This window comes from Podarcis filfolensis (genome assembly GCF_964270895.1).
Source record: "Podarcis filfolensis genome assembly, chromosome: 14".
NCBI lineage: Eukaryota > Metazoa > Chordata > Lepidosauria > Squamata > Lacertidae > Podarcis > Podarcis filfolensis.
In genome coordinates, this window is record NC_139616.1 from 31137323 (window position 1) to 31157065 (window position 19743).

At 43.8% G+C, this 19743-nt stretch overlaps 1 protein-coding gene across 7 annotated transcripts in view; it reads left to right on the forward strand.

Annotated features, from left to right (window-relative positions):
• The window catches only part of USP7 (ubiquitin specific peptidase 7), an 84766-nt gene that overhangs the window by 7430 nt on the left and 57593 nt on the right, over nucleotides 1-19743 (forward strand). Inside the window, exon 1 of one of the 7 annotated variants that reach the window (XM_083584802.1) lies at nucleotides 3432-4597. The exons of 4 other annotated variants lie outside the window; for them this stretch is intronic. In XM_083584802.1, coding sequence (XP_083440928.1) covers nucleotides 4510-4597 — 88 coding nt within the window. In that variant the 5' untranslated portion in view covers nucleotides 3432-4509. Of the gene's footprint in view, nucleotides 1-3431; nucleotides 4598-19743 lie in introns of those variants that run through there. 2 more of the 7 variants (XM_083584798.1, XM_083584801.1) reach the window with 2 other exon arrangements.

Genomic DNA, 19743 nt, shown 5'->3' on the forward strand with positions numbered 1-19743 from the left:
GCTTAACTTCGTAACCAGCCAAATTTGTTTGTGCCATGATCCTACCCTCCCTTTCAAGAAGGAGAGAACGGGGGGGTCTTCTGGCATTCCCCTGAGCTCAAGACCCAGCACAACTGTCAATAGCAAGCTCCTTCCCTTCATTTGCAAAAAAAAAAGAGGAGGAGGGGAATTCCCATAAGGCTAAAGCTCAGATATTAAAAGTAAAGCATGAAGTCTTCCAACAGCTCTCCAAGTAACTCTGAGATTCAACGCGGCATCAGGGGAAAGGTCCTTGCATTTCTCTTGTGCTTCTGAAGCAAGCCTGGTATTGCAAAGTTCTCATGTTCTTCCAGGCCTAAGAGGCCAGGGGCTCTCCTTGAAGTGGGATGTGGTAGGGTTGGCCTGTGGTCTAAGGCACTGGATTTAAGCTCATCATTCTGACTGCATATGGATGGTGTTAGTGGTAGAAAACATGCTCTACACTCATTAAAGTCCCAGGTTCAATCCCTGGTGTCTCCACAGAAGGCTGGAAAAGACTCCTGTCTGAAATCCTGACAAGCTGTTGCCAGCTAGTATAGACAATAGATGGACAAATGGTCTGACTCTCTATAAAGCAGCTTCTTTTCTATTTGTGCAAAAGTTGTCCTCACCAGCAGTGACGTTGCAAGTGTATTTGTGAATCCTTGCTAAAGGGTTAGGGCTATTTCTTCCCATGAGCTCTCTGGAACTACATTAGATGTTAAATTCTGTTGTGAGATTTCTGAGACCTGTTCCACAGAATTATGAAGCTGAAGATTATAAATTATCTGTGGCACTTTTATAGCGCATATCTACTCAGAAGGAAGCTGGGGCTTACCTAACAGTTAAGCCTCATTCAACCAGTGGAGGTTTCGTCTGAGTTGGAATGCAAACCATTGAATTGTTAAAATGAGCTGTCATCTCTGCTTGCTGCAATCCCTATCTATAATATCTCATTTTGTTCAACCTCTCTTTTTCCTTACTTCCCCAGTTCTCCTTACTCTTCCCTGTTCTGCCTGATAAAAAAAAAAATAGGGGGCAGCACATGTGCTGTTTTTTCATATGTTTCTTAGTCTTGAGCACCATAAAGATCAACAAATTTATAATGACATCAGTTTCCCCATCCAGAATTCACTCCGTCCACTCTAGTCCATGCGTTTTTTGCAATAATTATTAAGAGTTTAACTTTAAGGCAGATAGAAGTCTGTGACCCTCCAAACCAAATCTTTTTCCATATCAACCTGACTTTGTTTTGACATCAGATGAGGTCTCTACATGTGATGACATACCTGGTGTGAGGGGCCAGGAAGGTTTTCAGTGGTGGCTCTTTGCATGTGGAATTCTCTTCCTATTGAGGTGCAACAAACCTCATCTCTTTATAGCTTCAGGCAAATAGTCATGATGCATCTTAGAAAGAGGAAAGGCTGCTGCTATTAGTAATTGTGATTCAGTGATTTGTTGTGTTTTTTAATGCTGTTTTTATTGTTGTTATGCATTCTTATCTCCCTGGTTTTATTGCAAACTGCCATGTGGCCGGTTCAAAGGGTGATACATAAATTATCCAAACAAATAAATAATCTCTGGAGTTGAAGGGAGTCCCACAACATCCGCAGGGAAGCAGATTCCCAATTTTAAGATGCTAGAAGCCTCTGAGATGTTTTTGCTGCAGAAGAGGGACTTGGCTTGCTCTCTGGAAACAGCACTTAAGAGCAACATCTTAGAGAAAGCACTCCCCTGCTGTGAAAGAGACTCCAAGATAAATCTCTGGTGTGACTGGGAAAGATCCATCTGAAACTCTGGAGAGCTTCTTGGAGTAATGCTCTGACTTCTTATGTTTCTCCTTCTCCACATAATAGCTTGCCACCGCAAGCCATCTCCCACTCCCGCCTCTTCAAAGAGGACCTTGGGGCTATTGTCCTGCTCTTCACATATCCCACAAAGTTTTCCTTCATTTTTACCTATCTTCAGTTTCTTTCATTACAACCTCCTTAAATCTCCTGATGGTGGCGCTCTCTTCCCACCTCCCCAACACTATCCTCTCTATGCTTTTTCCCACACTAGAGTCTCATAGTTCCCCTTCTTAACTCCCGAATCAACTTCCCCAGTCCCTGTTTGAACCACACCACTCCACTATTTCCTGGTACCTTCACCAGCCCCCAGCTTCCTTTTTTACAACTCCTTCCACTTGGTTCTGCTTATCAAGATTGCCCTAAGTGGGTGAAGGCCGCATTCACACCATACATTTAAAGCGCTATGATACCACTTTAAACAGTCATGGCCTTCCCCCAAAGAATTCTGGGAGCTGTGGTTTGTTAAGGGCACAGTTTCATGTGACTGATTGTTAAACCACTCTGAAAAGTGTAGCCCCATCTGGGGAATACTCACTCTCAGCACTCTTAACAAACTACAGCTCCTAGAATTCTTGGGAGGGGGGGGGACCACGACTGTTTAAAGTGGTATTATTGAGCTTTAAATGTATGGTGTGAATGTGAACTACCTCCTCCAAACAGGAAGACCTTCCTTTTACACCTCTCCCACAACTGACTTCCCCTCCTTTCACATTCCAAACATTTCATCAGTCTTACACTGCTTCAACAGAACCCCCACCTTACCATTCTTCTCTATCCTCTGGCATGCTTTCTGCCCTGGCCATCTTCCACATCCCTCCAGCTTCTCACCCCTGACTGTTGCCCCTTTCTTCAAGGATCTCTCATTTGCATCTCTCTGTGCTCTATTTTTCTCACATCCCCCCACCCAGCCACTTCCCATTCTTCCGCTCCCCCAGGTACGCCCCTACCAGTCCTCCCTGCTCTCCCCACCCTTACCTCCCATTTCAATTTTGCCCATCGCCAGGCACCCCTGCCCCCAACCCTCCATATAAACCCCAATTCCTTCCGCTCTCCTTCATTCCTCCAAGACACCCACACCTCCCTCCCCATCCCCTCCCTGCTGTTCCCATTGCCATCTCCTCACCCCTCCACTAAGCACACCCCCAAGTACATCCCTAATGCCCCGTCGTAATATTTCCAGGGTCCCCTTTGTTTTCATCTTACAGCTCCCCAACTTTTCGCATCCCCTCCCCTCCTTCTCCGAATTACACCCTTCCTACTCCCCTCCCCCCGCCGTAGGACCCTCTGCCTTTCATCTCTCGCCTCTAACCCAACTTTCACATTCCCTCCATCTCCCTCCTCTTCCAGTCTCACCCACCGCCAGCACCCTCTAAGTGCACCTCTCTTCCTTCCCACCTTCCCTAGTTTACCTCTACCCCCCTTGTTCCCACCCCCTCTTTCAATCTCACCCACAACCACGCACCCCTCCTTCCCCCATACACCCCTCTTCCTTCCCAATCTCTCCGCCCTCCCCCATATTCTGCTCTCACTCTTTCCTTCCGACCCTCCCCCCGGGACAGCGTGTGGGTCTGTGCGTGTTGGGGGGGGTGGCGTTCCGCGCCCCGGCCGGCCGGCCTTCGCCTCAGTGGCTCCTCCTCCTCCTCTTCCCTTTCGCTGTGGCGGCGGTGGCTGCTGTTCCCGGGGCTGCCGCGGCGCTGCTCTCTCTCTCTCCCTCCCGCTTCCTTCTTTCCTTCCTTCCTTCCGTCGTCCTGAGCTCGTCCCTCGCTCCCTCCCACTCTCTCGCTCACTCTCCTCCTCCTCCTCCCGGCCGTTGCAGGCCGAGCTGAAGCAGGCGAGGCGGAGCATCTCGTCCTCCGCTGCTGCTGTTGCCGCCGCCGCGGCCACCTCCTCCTCCTCTTGCCCTCCCTGGCTAGCTCGCCAGCCACCCGGCCGGCCTTCTCTCTCTCCCTCCTCACGCCGCCGCGACACTCCGGCGGAGCCCCCATCCTCCATGCGGATGTGACATTTCGCGGCCGCCATTTTGAGAGGCAGCGAAGGCGGCGGAGGAGGAGCAGGCCCGACTCGCTCCCAACGCCGCCTGTCGCCGTCGAAGGAGCCCGCCCGCCTTGGCGCTGCCCGCGCCGCCGGGCCTCCCTCCTCACCGGAGCCGGCCCAGCCCGGGGGGAGGAGGAGGAGACCCAGCAGCAGCAGCAGCAGGGCCTAGACGTCGCCCTCCTCCTCCGCAGCCACCGCCGGACCGGGACTTTGCCTCAGCCTGCACCCGCTCTGAGGCGAGCTCGGCCCTCCATCCTCCTCCTTCCTCACTCCTCCTCCCACTCCCACCCCCGCCGCCATTGGGCGAATAGCCAGTAAATACGTGCGCGTCTCGCTGCCTCCCCCGGCGGCCGCCCGCTCCCTGCCCGCCGCCGGAGTCCAGCAGCAGCAGCAGCCCGAAGCCCAACAGCAGCAGCAGCAATTGCAGCCTCACCAGCTCCAGGCCGCGGAGCCGCCCCGCCGCCAGCCGACTCAGCCCCAGTCTCTGCCTCAGCAGCTCCTGCCTTTCCAGCGCTCATCGCCGCTCGACGCGGGGCCTCCGCAGCAGCAGCTCCTGCCGCCGCCGCCTCCTCGCCCTCCTCCCTCAGCCAAGGCCCAGGCCGCCGAGCCTGAGCTCCCGCAGCCCGACATGAACCACCACCAGCAACAGCAACAACAGCAGCAGCAGAAGCCCGGGGAGCAGCAGCTGAGCGAGCCCGAGGACATGGAGATGGAAGGTAAGGGGCAGGGGGTTTTGCGCTGTGTGTGTGTGTGTGTGTGTGTGTGTGTGTGTGTGGAGGCTGCAGCCTCCCCTGCTTCGCGGATTGCAGTCTGTATTTACTCCACCTCCCACTTTCTTTCTGCGCCCCCATTTCTCCCTCCTTTCAGCATCCTCCCCCAACCCCCTCATCTCAAGTGTCTTTTGCAATCCATTCCACTCTCCTCCCTCCCCCCAGGACGGTGACTGCTCTGATTTGGTTCTGCAGTTCCTCCAGAGACACAAACACCCGCCCCCCTCAACATCCTGGATGGCACTGGACGGTGGTAGTCCCTCTCCCCTCCTCTTGTTTTTTAAACCTTCTTTGAAATAAATAATGAGCATACACCCCTGTTCTTCCCCTTATGATTTCTCCTTCTCCAACTATGTTCCCATCCTGGCACTTACTGCCTCCTGCACCCCTACTGCAGTCCCTCCCGCATGTTGTATCTGGCTATCTTTTGCTTCTCTTGCTGACCTTAGGGGCCTCACACTTTTTTCTCAGCTTTTGTATCTTACATTTTAAGTTTCTCTGCTTTCTTCAGCATCTCCCCCTATGCACCCTCTTCTCATACACTTAGATCCATGACCTCAGTTCCAAAGCCCCCAGATTCTGTGTTTCCCCCATACATTCACTTTTCCCAAACACTTTCCCCCTTTGCATACCTTGACTCTTTTCCATATTTTCTTCTCCCTTGGCCCCTAATACTATGTAGGCTTTTGATTTCCTAACTTTATAGTACCCCCTCCCACAGTTTTCCCCTTCCTGGCATTATCTCAACTTTGTGGGAACTCCAGTCACTTTATCTTTCAAGTCTGCAGCTATCTTATCACTTTACTCTGCATGTGCCTCCACAGAGTCTTAACACGATACTCCTGCAGCACCATATCCATGTTCTTATCCATGCCATATCCGTGTAGTCATATTTTGATTCCTTTCAACTCTGTGCCTAAACTGCGCCTTCAGATCTTGCTTTCCAATTTCTCTTCCTTAGGCATATAAAAAAGCTTATACCTCTCTCTTCCAACTCAGTTGAATGCTGAAAGAGACACATAATGCACTCTGTCTCATCTCTGTATTCCATAGTTCTGCACCCATTTTACCCACCAACCTTTGGATTGCCTTGACCTTTACAGGTCTCCTGGTTCTGTGCTCTCTCCATTCTCAGTAATCCCTGCACAAGGCACTGCTTGGTCTTCTGGAAATACACCCTTAATTCCTCTCTATTCCTCATCCACTACAGGGACACGTATCTTAGTTCTGTGGCCAGCATCCTTTCCCTGTAGCCTTCCTTCCCCTTTAGGGCTGGGGCCTCCTTTTTGCCTCCTGCCCCACCGGCCATGCCTGCTTTTCCTTGAAGATACCGGCCAGATAAGGCTGCTGCTCCAGGTCCTATCCCACCAGCCAACTTGGAAAGACCTTTGGGAAATATAAGGGTTGGCTTTCTCCAGATCGGAGAGCCGCCTTTCATTTGACTCTTGTGTGCGCTGTGAGGCCGAAGTTGAAAAGTTTTAGGAAGCCGGTGAAGAAGTGGGGGTGGCGGCTCTGCTTGTTTTCCAGGCTGGGGAACGGGGTGCGCGCGCCTCTGTGTATGCGAGCTGGTTTGGCGCTCTTGGGGCGGGGCGCGGGGCGGTGTCCCGGAGGCTTGTAAATTGGGGGTGGGGAGAGAAAAGAGGTGTTTCCCATAAAGAGAAAACCCGGGGGGGGGGGGAGTTTGTCCCTGACTTCCGTGGAAGTTGGGAGTTCACTTCTTGTGGAGAGCTCTGGCGTGAACATTATGAGCAAAGCATCTTTCTCTAGATGCAAAGCTTGAGAAAGCGGCGGACACTTCGGGTGCCCCAATATTGCTTCTTTGCAGGGCTCCGAGATCGGTTGACCTCGAGCAGGAGGTGCTTCTTTGCAGTGTATTTTCGGGCTCGGGGGTTGGAGAAGGAACGGTGTCGAACTGGTTCTGGCAATGGGGGGCCTCGGTGATATCCCTTTTCTTGGGACAGATCGCTGCGCTCAGGAATGCTGCTTTTTCCCCAATCTCCCCCTCCCCTTGACTGTTGATTCCGGCAGCCGCTCGGCGTTTGGGTTTTTTTCTTTCTTTCTAAAAGCTTCCAGCCCCCTTCTATTGTATCCTGCACACAGCCAGCCACGCGAGATGCTCGCCATTTTTAATTGGGCCACTGCTCTGCTCGTACTAGGGGTTATTTACAGAAAATGCATTGAGATGGGGAAGGGCTTTCGATGCGGGATGAATCCTCTCTCTGGGTAATGCTCTTAAATATGTAGTCATAGGGCACTGACCCTGCTCAGTCATCCCAGGGTGGGGGAAGGAAGAAAACACTCCCAGGGATCATGCTCCAGGTCTTAAAGGTGCAGTCCTGTGCAGGTCTACTTGGGGCTCACTCCCATGTAATTGTGTATAAGATTGTAGCCATAGTGGTTTAAAATAAGGAAGGCTGCATCATATTTAGATATAAAAACAACAAAAAAGATTTCTTTTCTTCTATGCAGAAAGTGCTGATAACTTCTTAGAAACATTATTAAAACCCACCATCTATTCTCTCTATATCTTGATCAGAAACAAGATTAAAGACTTTGGTGATCAGAAAATCAAAAGCATCCCTGCAGAAAGGTGATCAAGATGTTGCTATCCTTAAGAATAATAAAAATATTCAGACAGGCTTTGGTGTTAGCCTAAAAGGTGATTAATCCATAAAAGTGCAGGGTGATTGGTTAAAATAGAGCTTAAATGTTGTCACTTTTGCTACTTATGGTAGAATTAAGATGGGATTGCCATGGGCACTGTGATAATAGCATGCTGAATTAGATGGGCCTTTGCGCTGATCCAGCTGGGTCTTCTGATATGAATGTACATGAAAACAAATATGTGATATGATTGTGTGTGTGTGGAGATTTTTGTGTTTCATATGCAGGAACTTCTTATTACTGTATCTTGAGAGACTTCACCTAATATCTGAAATGGTACAACCCACCTAGAGGTTTACCAATAGAGTGAGAACTAGTCATGTGTTACTTTGTGGCAAGTTAAGAGACATGTACAAATTTATTGTTGAAAGAGCTGTTTCTGTATCTGCTTGGTATCAAGGCACAGGCTCAGAGTATGTATTCTAGTTCCCTACATCAACCAGAGCATTAATAATAATAATAATAATTTTTTATTTATACCCCGCCCTCCCCAGCCAAGGCCGGGCTCAGAGCGGCTTACAAGCAATAATAAAAACAAGATGAATGATTACAACTTAAAAACAAAAATAAAATACAACATTAAAATAATGGAACATTAAAATATTAAAATGTAGCCTCATCGCAGGAGGAGAAGGAAAAGAAAAAAGAAAGAGAGGGAGTTCATTAGCTGAACTTTAATGGGTCATTCTCCTCCCCTTTCAGTGGGACTTAAGGATTGAGTATCTTGAAATGTACTGGTTAACCTTTTGCTAGCTGAAAAGTACAGAGCATATTGCAAATTCAGGTCTGGACCTTGGTTACAATGGTCAATTTGATCTTGCTTCATGCTTGAAGGTCCTGTGTCCTCTACGTACTTAGTTTTGATATTGTTGTAAAGTAAAACACCACTTTATTCATTCATTTGCCAAATTTTTACATTGCCAACATTAAAAAAAAATTCTTTGTTATTTACAACTAAGTTTGACCCCTCCCACATCAGTATGTATGAACTTAGACCTTTTTCACTTGAGCTCTATTACTGATATTTGAGAGATTTCTGATAAGTTTCCAAAGAATCCTGGAGTATTCCACCACAATGCAGTTGCTCTTATGAACATTTTCTGTTCGTAAAAGAAAAGAGGGCTGCATCTCTTTACCACAGTCAAGCTGCAGAAGAGAAGAGGAGAAAATGCACTTGACCATATGGGGATGAAGAGAGAATGTTTTGGGTTAAAAAGGTTGAACTGCCATCCACATAAAGGTGGTGCTCAAATCCATATGAGATGATCCACACATGAGGAGCCCCAGACTCCGGAGAAGCAAAGCACAGGAAGGACTTCCCCAAATGGGAATACTGAATGAAACTTAGAAAACTAGGAAGAGAACCAACTGAAGAAAAGAAGCACAGAGAAAGGGGGTCAAACAAGAGAGGGTTTTCAACTGTAGCCAAGGCACCAGGGATGTCTTGGGAGATGAGTGCTGTGTAAAGAGACCTTTGGACTTGACATGAGATCTTGGTTTCTATACCTTACTAAGGATGCTGCTCCAAGTAATAATCAGTACTGATTATATATGGGAATGGGGTCCTAGACAAAGGTTGTGAATAGATTGTCTTGGTATTTACATAAAGCTTTACTGTAAGGAAGAAGGCTGACAACATTTTCTTAGAATGTTCTAAAGCTGATGCAGACCTATTCTCTTTCTCCTCTTGACTTCTGGAAATACTGCTAAATTTTTCTTAGAATTATTCAGAAGCTTTCTCTTTTATTGCAGCAAACATGTTTTTCTTTTTGTTGTTAATGCTCTTGTGTTTAGACTCTGATATTGCCTTCAAGTCATTTATAAGTCAATTCTTTTATTGCTTCCATTGTTCTTAATTACTTTCCCTTTCTCAGTAATACCCAGTTTAAAAAACTCCAATCAATGTATTGTTGATTTTGCAATTTGATTTTACAGCACTGCAAAATAGCACACCACCACAAAAGATTATCTGTATACAGAAGAAATGTGATCAAATGCTGAACTTGTAACATCAGGCAATAGCTTATAACAAAGCTTCAGATTTTTCATTTTTTACCATACTTATTTGAGGCAGAATAAAAACAGTGAATTCAGTTCACTGTGAAGAATTTAGTAAAAATAGTTGTTGTTGTGACAGGAGCAGTTTTCATCTATTAAGCAGTCTACAATACTGTAGAGTGGATGCTGTTTCTGCCTTTTGGGTTGTTATTTACCATTATCATAATTAGTTTATTAATCAGCTTCTACACAGTTGTCTCAAGGCAATGTACAGTAATGCTGCCAGCAGCTCAGAGACATGTATGAGAGAGTCCACAGGCCTCTAATTGTACTGTGAGGGGATCAAAAACTTCTAGCTGTTTGTGAACATTAAGATATCCTAGTGCTGTTTAGGAGAAAGGAGTTTCCCCTTCTTTTCAAAGAAGCATTTCACATGACTATTTCAACTCACTTTTGGTAATTGGCTGGGTGAATGCTCCAAAATGAATCCACTGACTACCTGGATCTTGGCTTGGTGAGCCTGTATATGTCTGGGAGATGTCCAACCCTTCACAAGCCTTGTTGCCATAAAAATAGAATCCTAGTCTACCTTTGAAGCAAAATGCACTTGGTTTTGCTTGTGCTGCTGTTGCTTGTTTTAAACATGCTTTAAGCAAGATGGATTTTGATGTTGTACGCTGCTTTGATTGCCTTGTGGCAGAAATTCAGTTAACATATTTTATAAATATTTGAATATAAATTATATTTAAAGAATCAGAAACTTTTGTTTCAGACTTCTCTATAGTTTTAAGGCTTGAGAGGATGACATAGAAATGTAGGAGGACGGGGAAAGGAAGACATCCATTTATACCAAAGGGTCAATGCAAAGCTTTCTCCCTTTCCTTTCTCTTTTGAAACACTTATTTCTGTCATTAGTGCTTCTAGTAAATGCTGGACCTATATAACACTTGAGAATCAGAAGTGCTGTAAACTTTCAGGAGGGAGGTTGGTTGAAAGAGGTAAATGGTAAGCTGGCATCACTTTGGTCTTTGACAGACACACAATTTAATAGATAACAGCAATTTTATAGTAAATTGTATTAAAATATGATAATAAATAAATCTGATGTCAAACCAAATCAGTCTTGTTAACTAGGTATGCTTCATACACACTAGTTATGATGTTGGTCATTATAGTGATGCATAAGGTTTCTAGGAGAATATATTTTGGACTAGCATAAATCTCATTTCCAAGGGGAATAGTTGTCAAGATTTCTAGTGTTGTAATTGCCCCTTTGTCAGTGTGGTAAATATACATTGGATTGTATTCAGAGTTACTCATACTCAGAGTAGACCCTCTGAAATGAACTGACATGATTACTTGGGTTCATTAATTTCAGTGGGTCTTCCCTGTGTTGAATACAACCCATTGCTTGATCTTTGAAGAATGGTGGTGTGCACTTGAGGACACAGTAAATAAAAATATCATGTATAGTTTAGAAATGCATGCTGAAGTCCATAGGGATGTTTGCCTGTTTCATGCATATTGCTAAACCAAAGTTTAGTATTCCGTAGATGCAGGAGCCTTGCGTTTATGTGCTGTTTTTTCCTGTGTGACCAGAAGGAGATTAAAAGGCTCCTCCTGCTCAACTGGTTTGCTGTGTCTGAACCTGGATAAAGTGAAGTTTGTGTTAACTATGGGTTATTGAAATTAGCCAGCTTCAAACCATTGTTAATGATCTGGAACCTAGGAGTTGTCATTGGACGTAATTATGACTTGTGAAGCCTCAGCTGTTAAGATTTGTGCTTCTTCCTTGTTCTGTCAGGAAGAGTCACTAAAGATGAGCTAGTGTCTTACTGCATATGTAGTTCATCAGGAAGCACACAGGCTTTTCTTAGGTGATCATATACTTTCATTTGCAGAACTGAAACACTTGTTAAACATATTTCCACCAATTGTCTATTGCTAGACATATCCTGGCTGCTGTTGATTTTGCTCATGCCCAGTGGCAGTTTGATGTTAAATTGGAAGACCAAGCAGTAATTTCTTGTTGCTTCTTTGTATACACCCCCTCCCCCAAACCAGGCTACTTTGGAGCAGAATATTTGATTTTGGCCCTTCACTTTCTGTTCTCAAGTTGGCATCTTCCATAGACTTTACTAAGTATAAAGGAGTATAGGATAGCTACTAACTTTCTTAGCAAAACTGCTGAAGCTGTGTGTGTATATGTATCTACCTATCTGTTTTATCATGTTGTGTAGCACTTTGAGACTTTTTAAAAAAAATTAAGCAAACTATAAAGGTGGTATCCCATGAAATGTTTCCACTTAGTGTAAGGACTTCTGGCTTTGTGGTGGAACTTCTCCTTCCTTTGCCTACCTGTGTCCTAAATCTGTTCTGGATTTTTCCCCAACCTTCTGGAGCATATTTGAGAAGGGAGAGAGGAAGCTCCATTGCACAAGTGGAAATCCTTGCAGTAGTAGAAGCACTTCCGTGAATACCACCTCCCTAAGGGATTTCTAAAAATATATATGTGTGGAGTGTGTGTGTGATGGGGGGTGGAAACCCCACACATAAGTTTGGGAAAGGCAGGACCACGGCAGAAAGTCCGAAGTTACATTCTCCTCTCATTTCACTGGAAAATATTGTGAGTGTGACTTAAACTTAGCTATATACTGTTATGACTCAGGAAGGGGGACAAAGCTGTATTTTTAAACTGCTATAACCCACCCTTGGACCTTGTAGTGAAGGGAAGATAAGAAATCATGTTATACTGAAGAATAATAACAGTGATTATAAATTAAAAAATTGTCCAGTAGCACCTTAAAAGGTAAAGGACCCCTGACAGTTAAATCCAGTTGCGAACGACTTTGGGATTGCGGCACTCATCTTGCTTTACTGGCTGAGGGAGCCGACGTTTGTCCGCAGACACTTTTCCCGGGTCATGTGGTGAGCATGACTAAGCCGCTTCTGGCGAAACCAGAGCAGCACACAGAAACGCCATTTTCCTTCCTGCCGGAGTGGTACCTATTTATCTACTTGCACTTTGACGTACCCAGAACAAACTTAGGTGGTCTCTAAGGTGCTACTGGACAGTTATTTGATTAATTTTGACTGCATCAGACCAACATGGCCACCTACCTGAACAGTGATTATGTTGCTGTTTGGTCCAACAGGTCAGCCTGTACACAGTAGAAAATGGCACATCACGGCAAACATTCTGAAGCTGTGTTTATAGTTTAAAAAAAATTAAAAGCACCAACTTTCTCCAGAGCCTTCAAGGTATCTTGAAAGAATGACAGCAAAACAGGAATTTGACTTTGTTTAATTTTTTTTTGTTTAAACAGATTTTGACACTTAAGATCATGTAAGTTCATTTAAACATGAATACATTGTTCTATTTGGAAAATTAAGAAATACAATTACATAGTGTTGTGAGTTTGGTTGGGGTGGGGATGGAAGGATGTATGCCCAAGTGCCTTCCAATTCCTGGATCCAACAGGGATTCAATTCCTGTAATAGCTAGACAAGTTTCTTTGTAATGGCCACCTAAGTATGGATAGTTAAAAGGAAGTGACTGTGTGCCAGAGGACAAATGGCTATGCCCCCTCCCTCAACTGTCTGGTAGTTAGAAATACAAAAAGCCAGAGTCAGGTGTGTTAGCTGAGGTAGCTAAGAGACAGAGCCATGCCTGATTTTAGCTGGAATACAAGACTGGCTATGGGAGAAGCAAGACCTTCCTGCTTTTGGGGTGCTAATGCTATAAGCCCCTCTATCATATGCTCAGGTTTTTGTGTGTGTGTGTGTGTGTGTGTGTGTGTGAGAGAGAGAGAGAGAGAGAGAGAGAGAGAGAGAGAGAGAGAGAATAAACCATATAACATAAAGACACCACAGTCTCTACTACCCCTCATTTTGAGAAAATCAAACCTGGGTAAGTGCTTGGAACCCCTGCAATCTCACACTGCTGTGAGGTTGGTGTGGCATGCAACCATACTGTTTCCAAATGGTTCCTATAGTGGCTTAGTAACTTAGTTCATTTATATATTGTGTGTACCGGGAACACACATTACTTTATTGTAAAATAATGTTCTTCTTGAGACTGGCTTAACTTAGTACAGGGAATTAACTTACTCAAGTGAAATTGTGCTGTGCATCTAAACTGTAGCAGTTAAAGCAGTCTAGCCAGTACCTTAAATGACACAACAGGGTGTTTGGAATTGGCAGTGAAGGTGCAGAGGCAGGAGTAGACTGGTGATGAGCTGCAACTTGCCCCAACTCTCTCAAAGAGTTATTTATTAATATGCATTATTACTAGAAAAACTGGAACAATGACACAGCACTGTTCTGAAGTCCTGCAGATTGTATGTGGATGCAAAATATGTCTTGTAGAATAGAATCGAAGGATGGAACCAAATCATCCTCTTTCCTTTTCCCCAAGGAAGATCTCTTCCCTTGTTATAACATTTGCAGATTAATTCAATTTTTTACCGAGCAGAGTTAATTCTTAACATTTGTATTTATTCTTTGTATTGTATACAGTTAACCAACTTGTGTATTTGTATCAACCTTGCAAATAAATTCACAGCAGTTGCTAACTTGCTCGTCTGCACACTGCTATGTTTGTCATTGACAGTTTTGAGGAGGAGGAAATAACTCGTATCCAGTTTATGAAAAATGTTTAATCACCTGGGGGTGACTTTTACTCAGCGAGTGGATATTTACAACCTCACATGCACACATGTAGATGAGGCTTGTATCCTGCAAGTAGAGCATATGGGGCGTCTCTTGGGTCTGGTTCAGAAACTCCAGCTGGTGCAGAATGCTGCAGCCAGGTTGCTGATGGGAGCTTCTGGTCAAAAACATGTGACGGGGTTAAAACAGCTGCACGGGCTGCCCATCTACTACTGAACCAGGTTCAAGGTTCTTGTATTGATTTACAAAGCCTTGACCAACCAGGGTCCAGGATATCCCAGTGATCACCTGAACCCTTATATTCCAGCTTGATCACTGAGATCATCTGCAGGAGTGTCTTTGTTCATTCCCCAAGTTGGTGAGGTTCCATGGACAATAATGAGAGATCATCAGTCCTGTCCTGTGGAACACCCTGCCAATAGAAATTCAGCAGCCCCCTTCTGTGCCAACCTTTAAAAGCATGCTGAAAACTTTTATTCTGCCAGGCCTATGCAGACAATTAAGAATACATCCCCCACAATGGTCTGTTGAGGTTTGTTTTTAATTTATTTTTGCTTTCAACTTGTTTTTAACTTTTTATGATGTTTGGTTTTTTCTGTGGTATTTAAATATTTTTTTCTAAATAATTATGACATATGTTTTCTTGGCTGCTACTGGAAGTCCAGTTACTCCCTCCCAAACCAAGCCTGAAAAGGCAATGACATTCCACCCCATGTACTAACACAACACCCTGTACAGTACTACTCTTTATACAGTTTGACTTGCTCTGTTATTGGACTCTGTTATGAGGTAAATTGTAAAGTGTAATTTAAAAAAAACCATCCTGTTTAAGTCATATGGTGCTCAGGATTATTATTACTGTTGTTACTAATTATCCTCCCTTCACACTAAGGTGCCGGGTGGGTTACACAGTTTAAAATACAGCATTTAAAACAGTTTAAAAACCTTCTAATTACTGTCCAATAAATCCCCTGCAATCACAAAACATAGGGTGACTCCAGGGATCAAATGCATTGTGCAACTGTGATAGAATACATCTCATTGTTTTTAAGTTGGAAATTAAATTCATTCCCTCCCCCCCCCCTTTTTAAAAATAAACAACCTAGTTTTAAAGGAAAACTGAATTTATTGCAAACATACAATTTCTAACACTGAATTACGGTATTTTATCAAACGCATTGTGTCAGAAGCTGCTTTTCTATGTGAGAGAATATATTACATCAAACTTAGAAGCTTTAAGTGTTATAAAGTCTGTTGTGCATTGCGTATTTATTATGGTAACAACATTGATGTCTGAAGATTTTAGATAAGCAGATGATTAGAAAGGACCGTGAACAGTAAGACCCTTGCACAAGGTTGATTGTAAATGTGCTCCAAGGGCAGAGGCTGGTTGTGAATGTCCTTCCTCATGACTTCCTGAATGTTCATTTGAGACCATTAATCAGCATCTTAATAATCTTTATAGAAGGGAGATGGAGCAAGATTCAGATCCAGCGCTTTACTGCTGTGTAGCAGGCTACCATGCAGTACTTTTACTCTTTATTGACCATAAAGCCAGGAGGCACGGAAGCTGGTGGGGAAATTGTGTCTTTCTGTGAGCTTGCAGCAGGTCCTGGGAGTTATAAGCTGCTATGCAGTCTGTCTGTTTCAACCAAATTCATGCTACAACACTCCCTATCCATGTGCGTAAGAAACTGAATGTAAATGGTTCAGAGCAGATCTGACCTGGAAGCAGAGGTGGCTTCAATGTGTTACCAGCCCCTGTGTAAATTTTTGTGACAGCAAAAGTGATGACAACATCTTAAGCCAGCTGGGTTTCTTCATAAAATCTTGTTCACCATGCAAAGGGCCATGATAATTTTTGGGCTGTATCTTCCCCCTCCTGCTGCTTAATACTTAGCACAAATAGCATGTTAGCCACTGTTAATGTGATAAATTTAACACATTGTGTAGGACCATTGTGCTGTGAAGCATAAAATGTTGATTTTCATACAATCCTGTTGATTTTTGTAAATGCTTTTCCTATAAAACAGCCTTCACCAGCCTGGTGGCCTCCAGATGTTTTGGACTGCCAATGGTTGTCTTGACAAAAACATCTAGCGGGTGCCAGTTTTGCAAAGGTTGCTGTTAAGTTCTTCTTACTGCTATATAGTTTTATGTGCAGTCTCACCATGTAAACTGAAATGAAGACTCTTCCATAATAGAGATAGCAAGTAGAGAGTTGTGAAATATATTCATGATATAAAAGGCTGTATAGAGATATATGTGGGTTAACTTGCTTCTTTTCTAGAAAGAGACTGTTCCAGGACCTTACGGTCTACATACTCTAAGCAATGCACGTGTAGAAAAGAAAATATTTAAACTTCAGAATAATATACTGTGATTATTAGATCAACAGAATTACAGTGAAAATATTTATCTAATGAATTGGCCTCTTTGAAGTTTTTCTCTGCCCTCAATTTTTTTGTCAGCAAGAGATCCAGGTCTGTAAACAAACTCATTTGGAATTAATGTGGTAATCGATTAATTGGTGCAGTTAACCAGTTAAAAGTTCGATTGCCATCTTAAAATAGAACACAAATTGGAGTCATGCCTCTAGAGATTTTTCTATATCTCATTTGCAACACACTTCTTTGTGTTCTGCCTCTGCCTCTGCCCCCTCCCCATTTCCTTGCTACTCTGTAGGAGTCCTTGGAGTAGTTAGCAAGTGGGATCTGGGCAAGGTCATGAAAGAAATTTTGCAGAGCAATTTTCCTTCCTTTCCTGCAGGGACTTATTCCATGGCAAAAGAGAAAGGAGCGGCCCTAGGTATATTATGTGGGGTATAGCTCATGTAAAATAGGGGCCTGCTAATACATTTGCAACTCAGTGAAGTATCTACACCGAAAAAGGTTGGTTTAAGTGTCATCTTGTAGTTATATGAGCATTGAAGGACAGCCATGACAGCAGTTACAGTGGCATAAAAATAATACTAATTTGTAGGTAAGGTCTGCATGTCAGTTAAGGGCATGAGCACCTCTGAGATTCCTGATCTAGTTCTAGGATCTGGGAAGGAATTTTTCCAGATCCGTAGACTGTTATGAGTGATGGCTGGGGTTCCTAGTCTCTTCACAGTAAAGCAAATATAACACAAGGGTAGCCAATGTGGTACTCTCCAATTTCCCCCCAACTACAAATCCTGTTTTTCCTGGCTGATGGGAGTTGTAGTCCAATAACATCTATAGCAGGCATATCCAACAGGTAGATCGTGATCTACCGGTAGATCACTGGACGTCTACAGTAGATCGCTGGTAGATCATTGGCTCGCCTCAAAGAAGCTGAACAACTGTGGCTCCCCTAAAAAAAAGCTCAGCATTTTACCTCCTCCCTGAAAAAACTCAACAACTTTGACCCAAACCCCAAAAAAGGGGGTAGATCACTGCCAGTTTTTAACTCTGTGAGTAGATCACAATCTCTTGGGAGTTGGCCACCCCTGATCTATAGGATACCATGTTGACTATCCCTGATGTAAAGCGTTGCTTTGCTGTTCTCAAAAGTGTACAACTGGGCTTCAGACAGAGACGACGTTTTTGAGGGAGTATGTAGGGATGGACTCCTCACAGGTCCATAGATGATGGCACTTAAAGGACCTCAGAGGTTACGGGCACAAAGCAGTCTGAAATACAGCACCCCAAGTTATTGCCTGTGCACAGAATAGTGATTGTATCATATGCTGTCTTGGGCTACCTTACAGTTTGTCCTGAGGGTGGGCTGATTAGTTGGCCTGTCGGCCACTATGCTTCTGCTGCTTTACGCCGAAGTCTACAGAAGCAGTATGTAATAAGAACTGCGACCTTTTACAACCCAGCTTTGTTTTTGTTGTCTTCCTTTCTACCCCTGCTTGCCACTGCTGCAAACTCAACCTTAGATCTCAGACACTAGTGTTCTCCTGCAAGTACCCTCTGCACTCTGCATCAATTGTGGATGCATGAACCAACTCTGTCTATAGTATCACCAAAGAGGAACAAGCAGCTTCTTGACATTTGTAAAAAGTTTTGTCGGTTTTCAGTGTATAAACACAATTACAGAAATTCCCTCTCCATTCCAACTTGTCCCCTGCAGGACAGATCAGTCCATTAAGTTTTGCCCCAGTCCAGTTTGTAATTCCAGTGGATGCTATTCTTCAGGATTATCATTTGTCTATTTTATCAGAGGATGGCAAATTTCAGCAAAATCATCTGCATCTCTTGTATTGTTCAATGTGTGCAGTCTCTTTGTTAATTTTTTCTGATAAAGCAATTACCCATACACTCTGTTTCCAGCAAGGTGTATGCAAATATTCCATTCCTTTCCAGTTCTGTACTACTATTATGTGTGCTGCCACCAGAAGAAAAATGGTTACTGTAATTCTTTTTAATAGAGGTCAAGCTGCTCTTCTCTTAAAATGGTTAGCAGCCCCAAACTTGGGGTACTTTCCACATGTTGACCTGCAATGTGGTTTATTTCCATAAATGGACTCTGCCAGAAGGGCTGTACGTAATCACACGACCCAACATGTGGAATGTTGTTACCTATCCTGTTGCAGCCTCTCCAGCAGAGGTGGGAGTATTTTTTTTTATATAGCTACATGCCATTGATGTAGTAATTTAAATGTTTTTTAGCCCACAGATTATTCCAGTCCACCTCCTTAATTTTGATACCTGTGTCAGATTTCCATTGTTGTTATAAAGAATTGCATCGTCCAATTGTTAACTCATTATTTTTTCTATAAAGCATAGATAGAAGGTGGGGTTTTTTGCATGTCCGTTTGTGTGTAAAATTAAATTTTCAAATGGTGTCAGAGGTCTTGTGGAATGTGCATTAATTTCTGAATTTGATATAAAGTGCATTATTTGATGAACACATAGCCAATTTACATTCTGCATTCCAACTTTTTGGAAACGAGCTGCTTATGCACCATAAGGCCACTGATACTTTGAGGTTGAGGTACTTAGTCACTAAAAGTGACTAAGAGAAGCTGGTTTTGATCAGAAAGTTCAATGCTGTTGGGATTTTGTGGAATTTAAGAAGTAGGGGGGGGGTTGAGCAATAGCTTTCAGTGTGCTGTAACCTGCATTGAATCCACAGGGTAATTTCTAACTCTTTTTGATAGTATTAAGCCAGCTGGAGAATGATTGGAATTAAGGAATTTTTGTATCTTGATAACTCAAAGCATAAACAGGCCGTTAACTCCCCCCTACCTCCCGGCCTTGGATTAGTCCTCCTTATTGTATTAAATAATTCAGACACTAGACAAGGAAAAGTCAGTGCACTGTCATACCAGGTCCCCTTCACAGGACGACAAATTCTTTGATCTGAGCTGCTCATTTTTATTTTGTCAGCAATTCCTTCTCCAAGTACATTATGGCAGTGGATTTGCACTTGCCATGATCTGGGAGAGACTGCGATAAAGAGTGCTCAGCTCCCACTCTTCTCTACTTGGAAAGGATTGTGAGATCCACCTTAAAGCAAGTGCAATGGATTTTGTCAGGTGGGTGGGCATTATATATTCTTGACAGGTGGATTCTTCTACCCAGCTGTTAAAGTTAGCCTGGGAGTGGGGACAGATAAAATTTCCCCACTTATTTTAAGTTATTTCTAGCAGCAATCCTCTGGTGGGAGATTCAACATTTGCACAGTTACATTTTCAGGCTCTTCAGTATTCTGAAAGGTAGTAGCTCATGATGTTTGTGCCCAGCATTTTTATGCTGTAACTGTATTGCCGTAGCTAGTGATGAGTG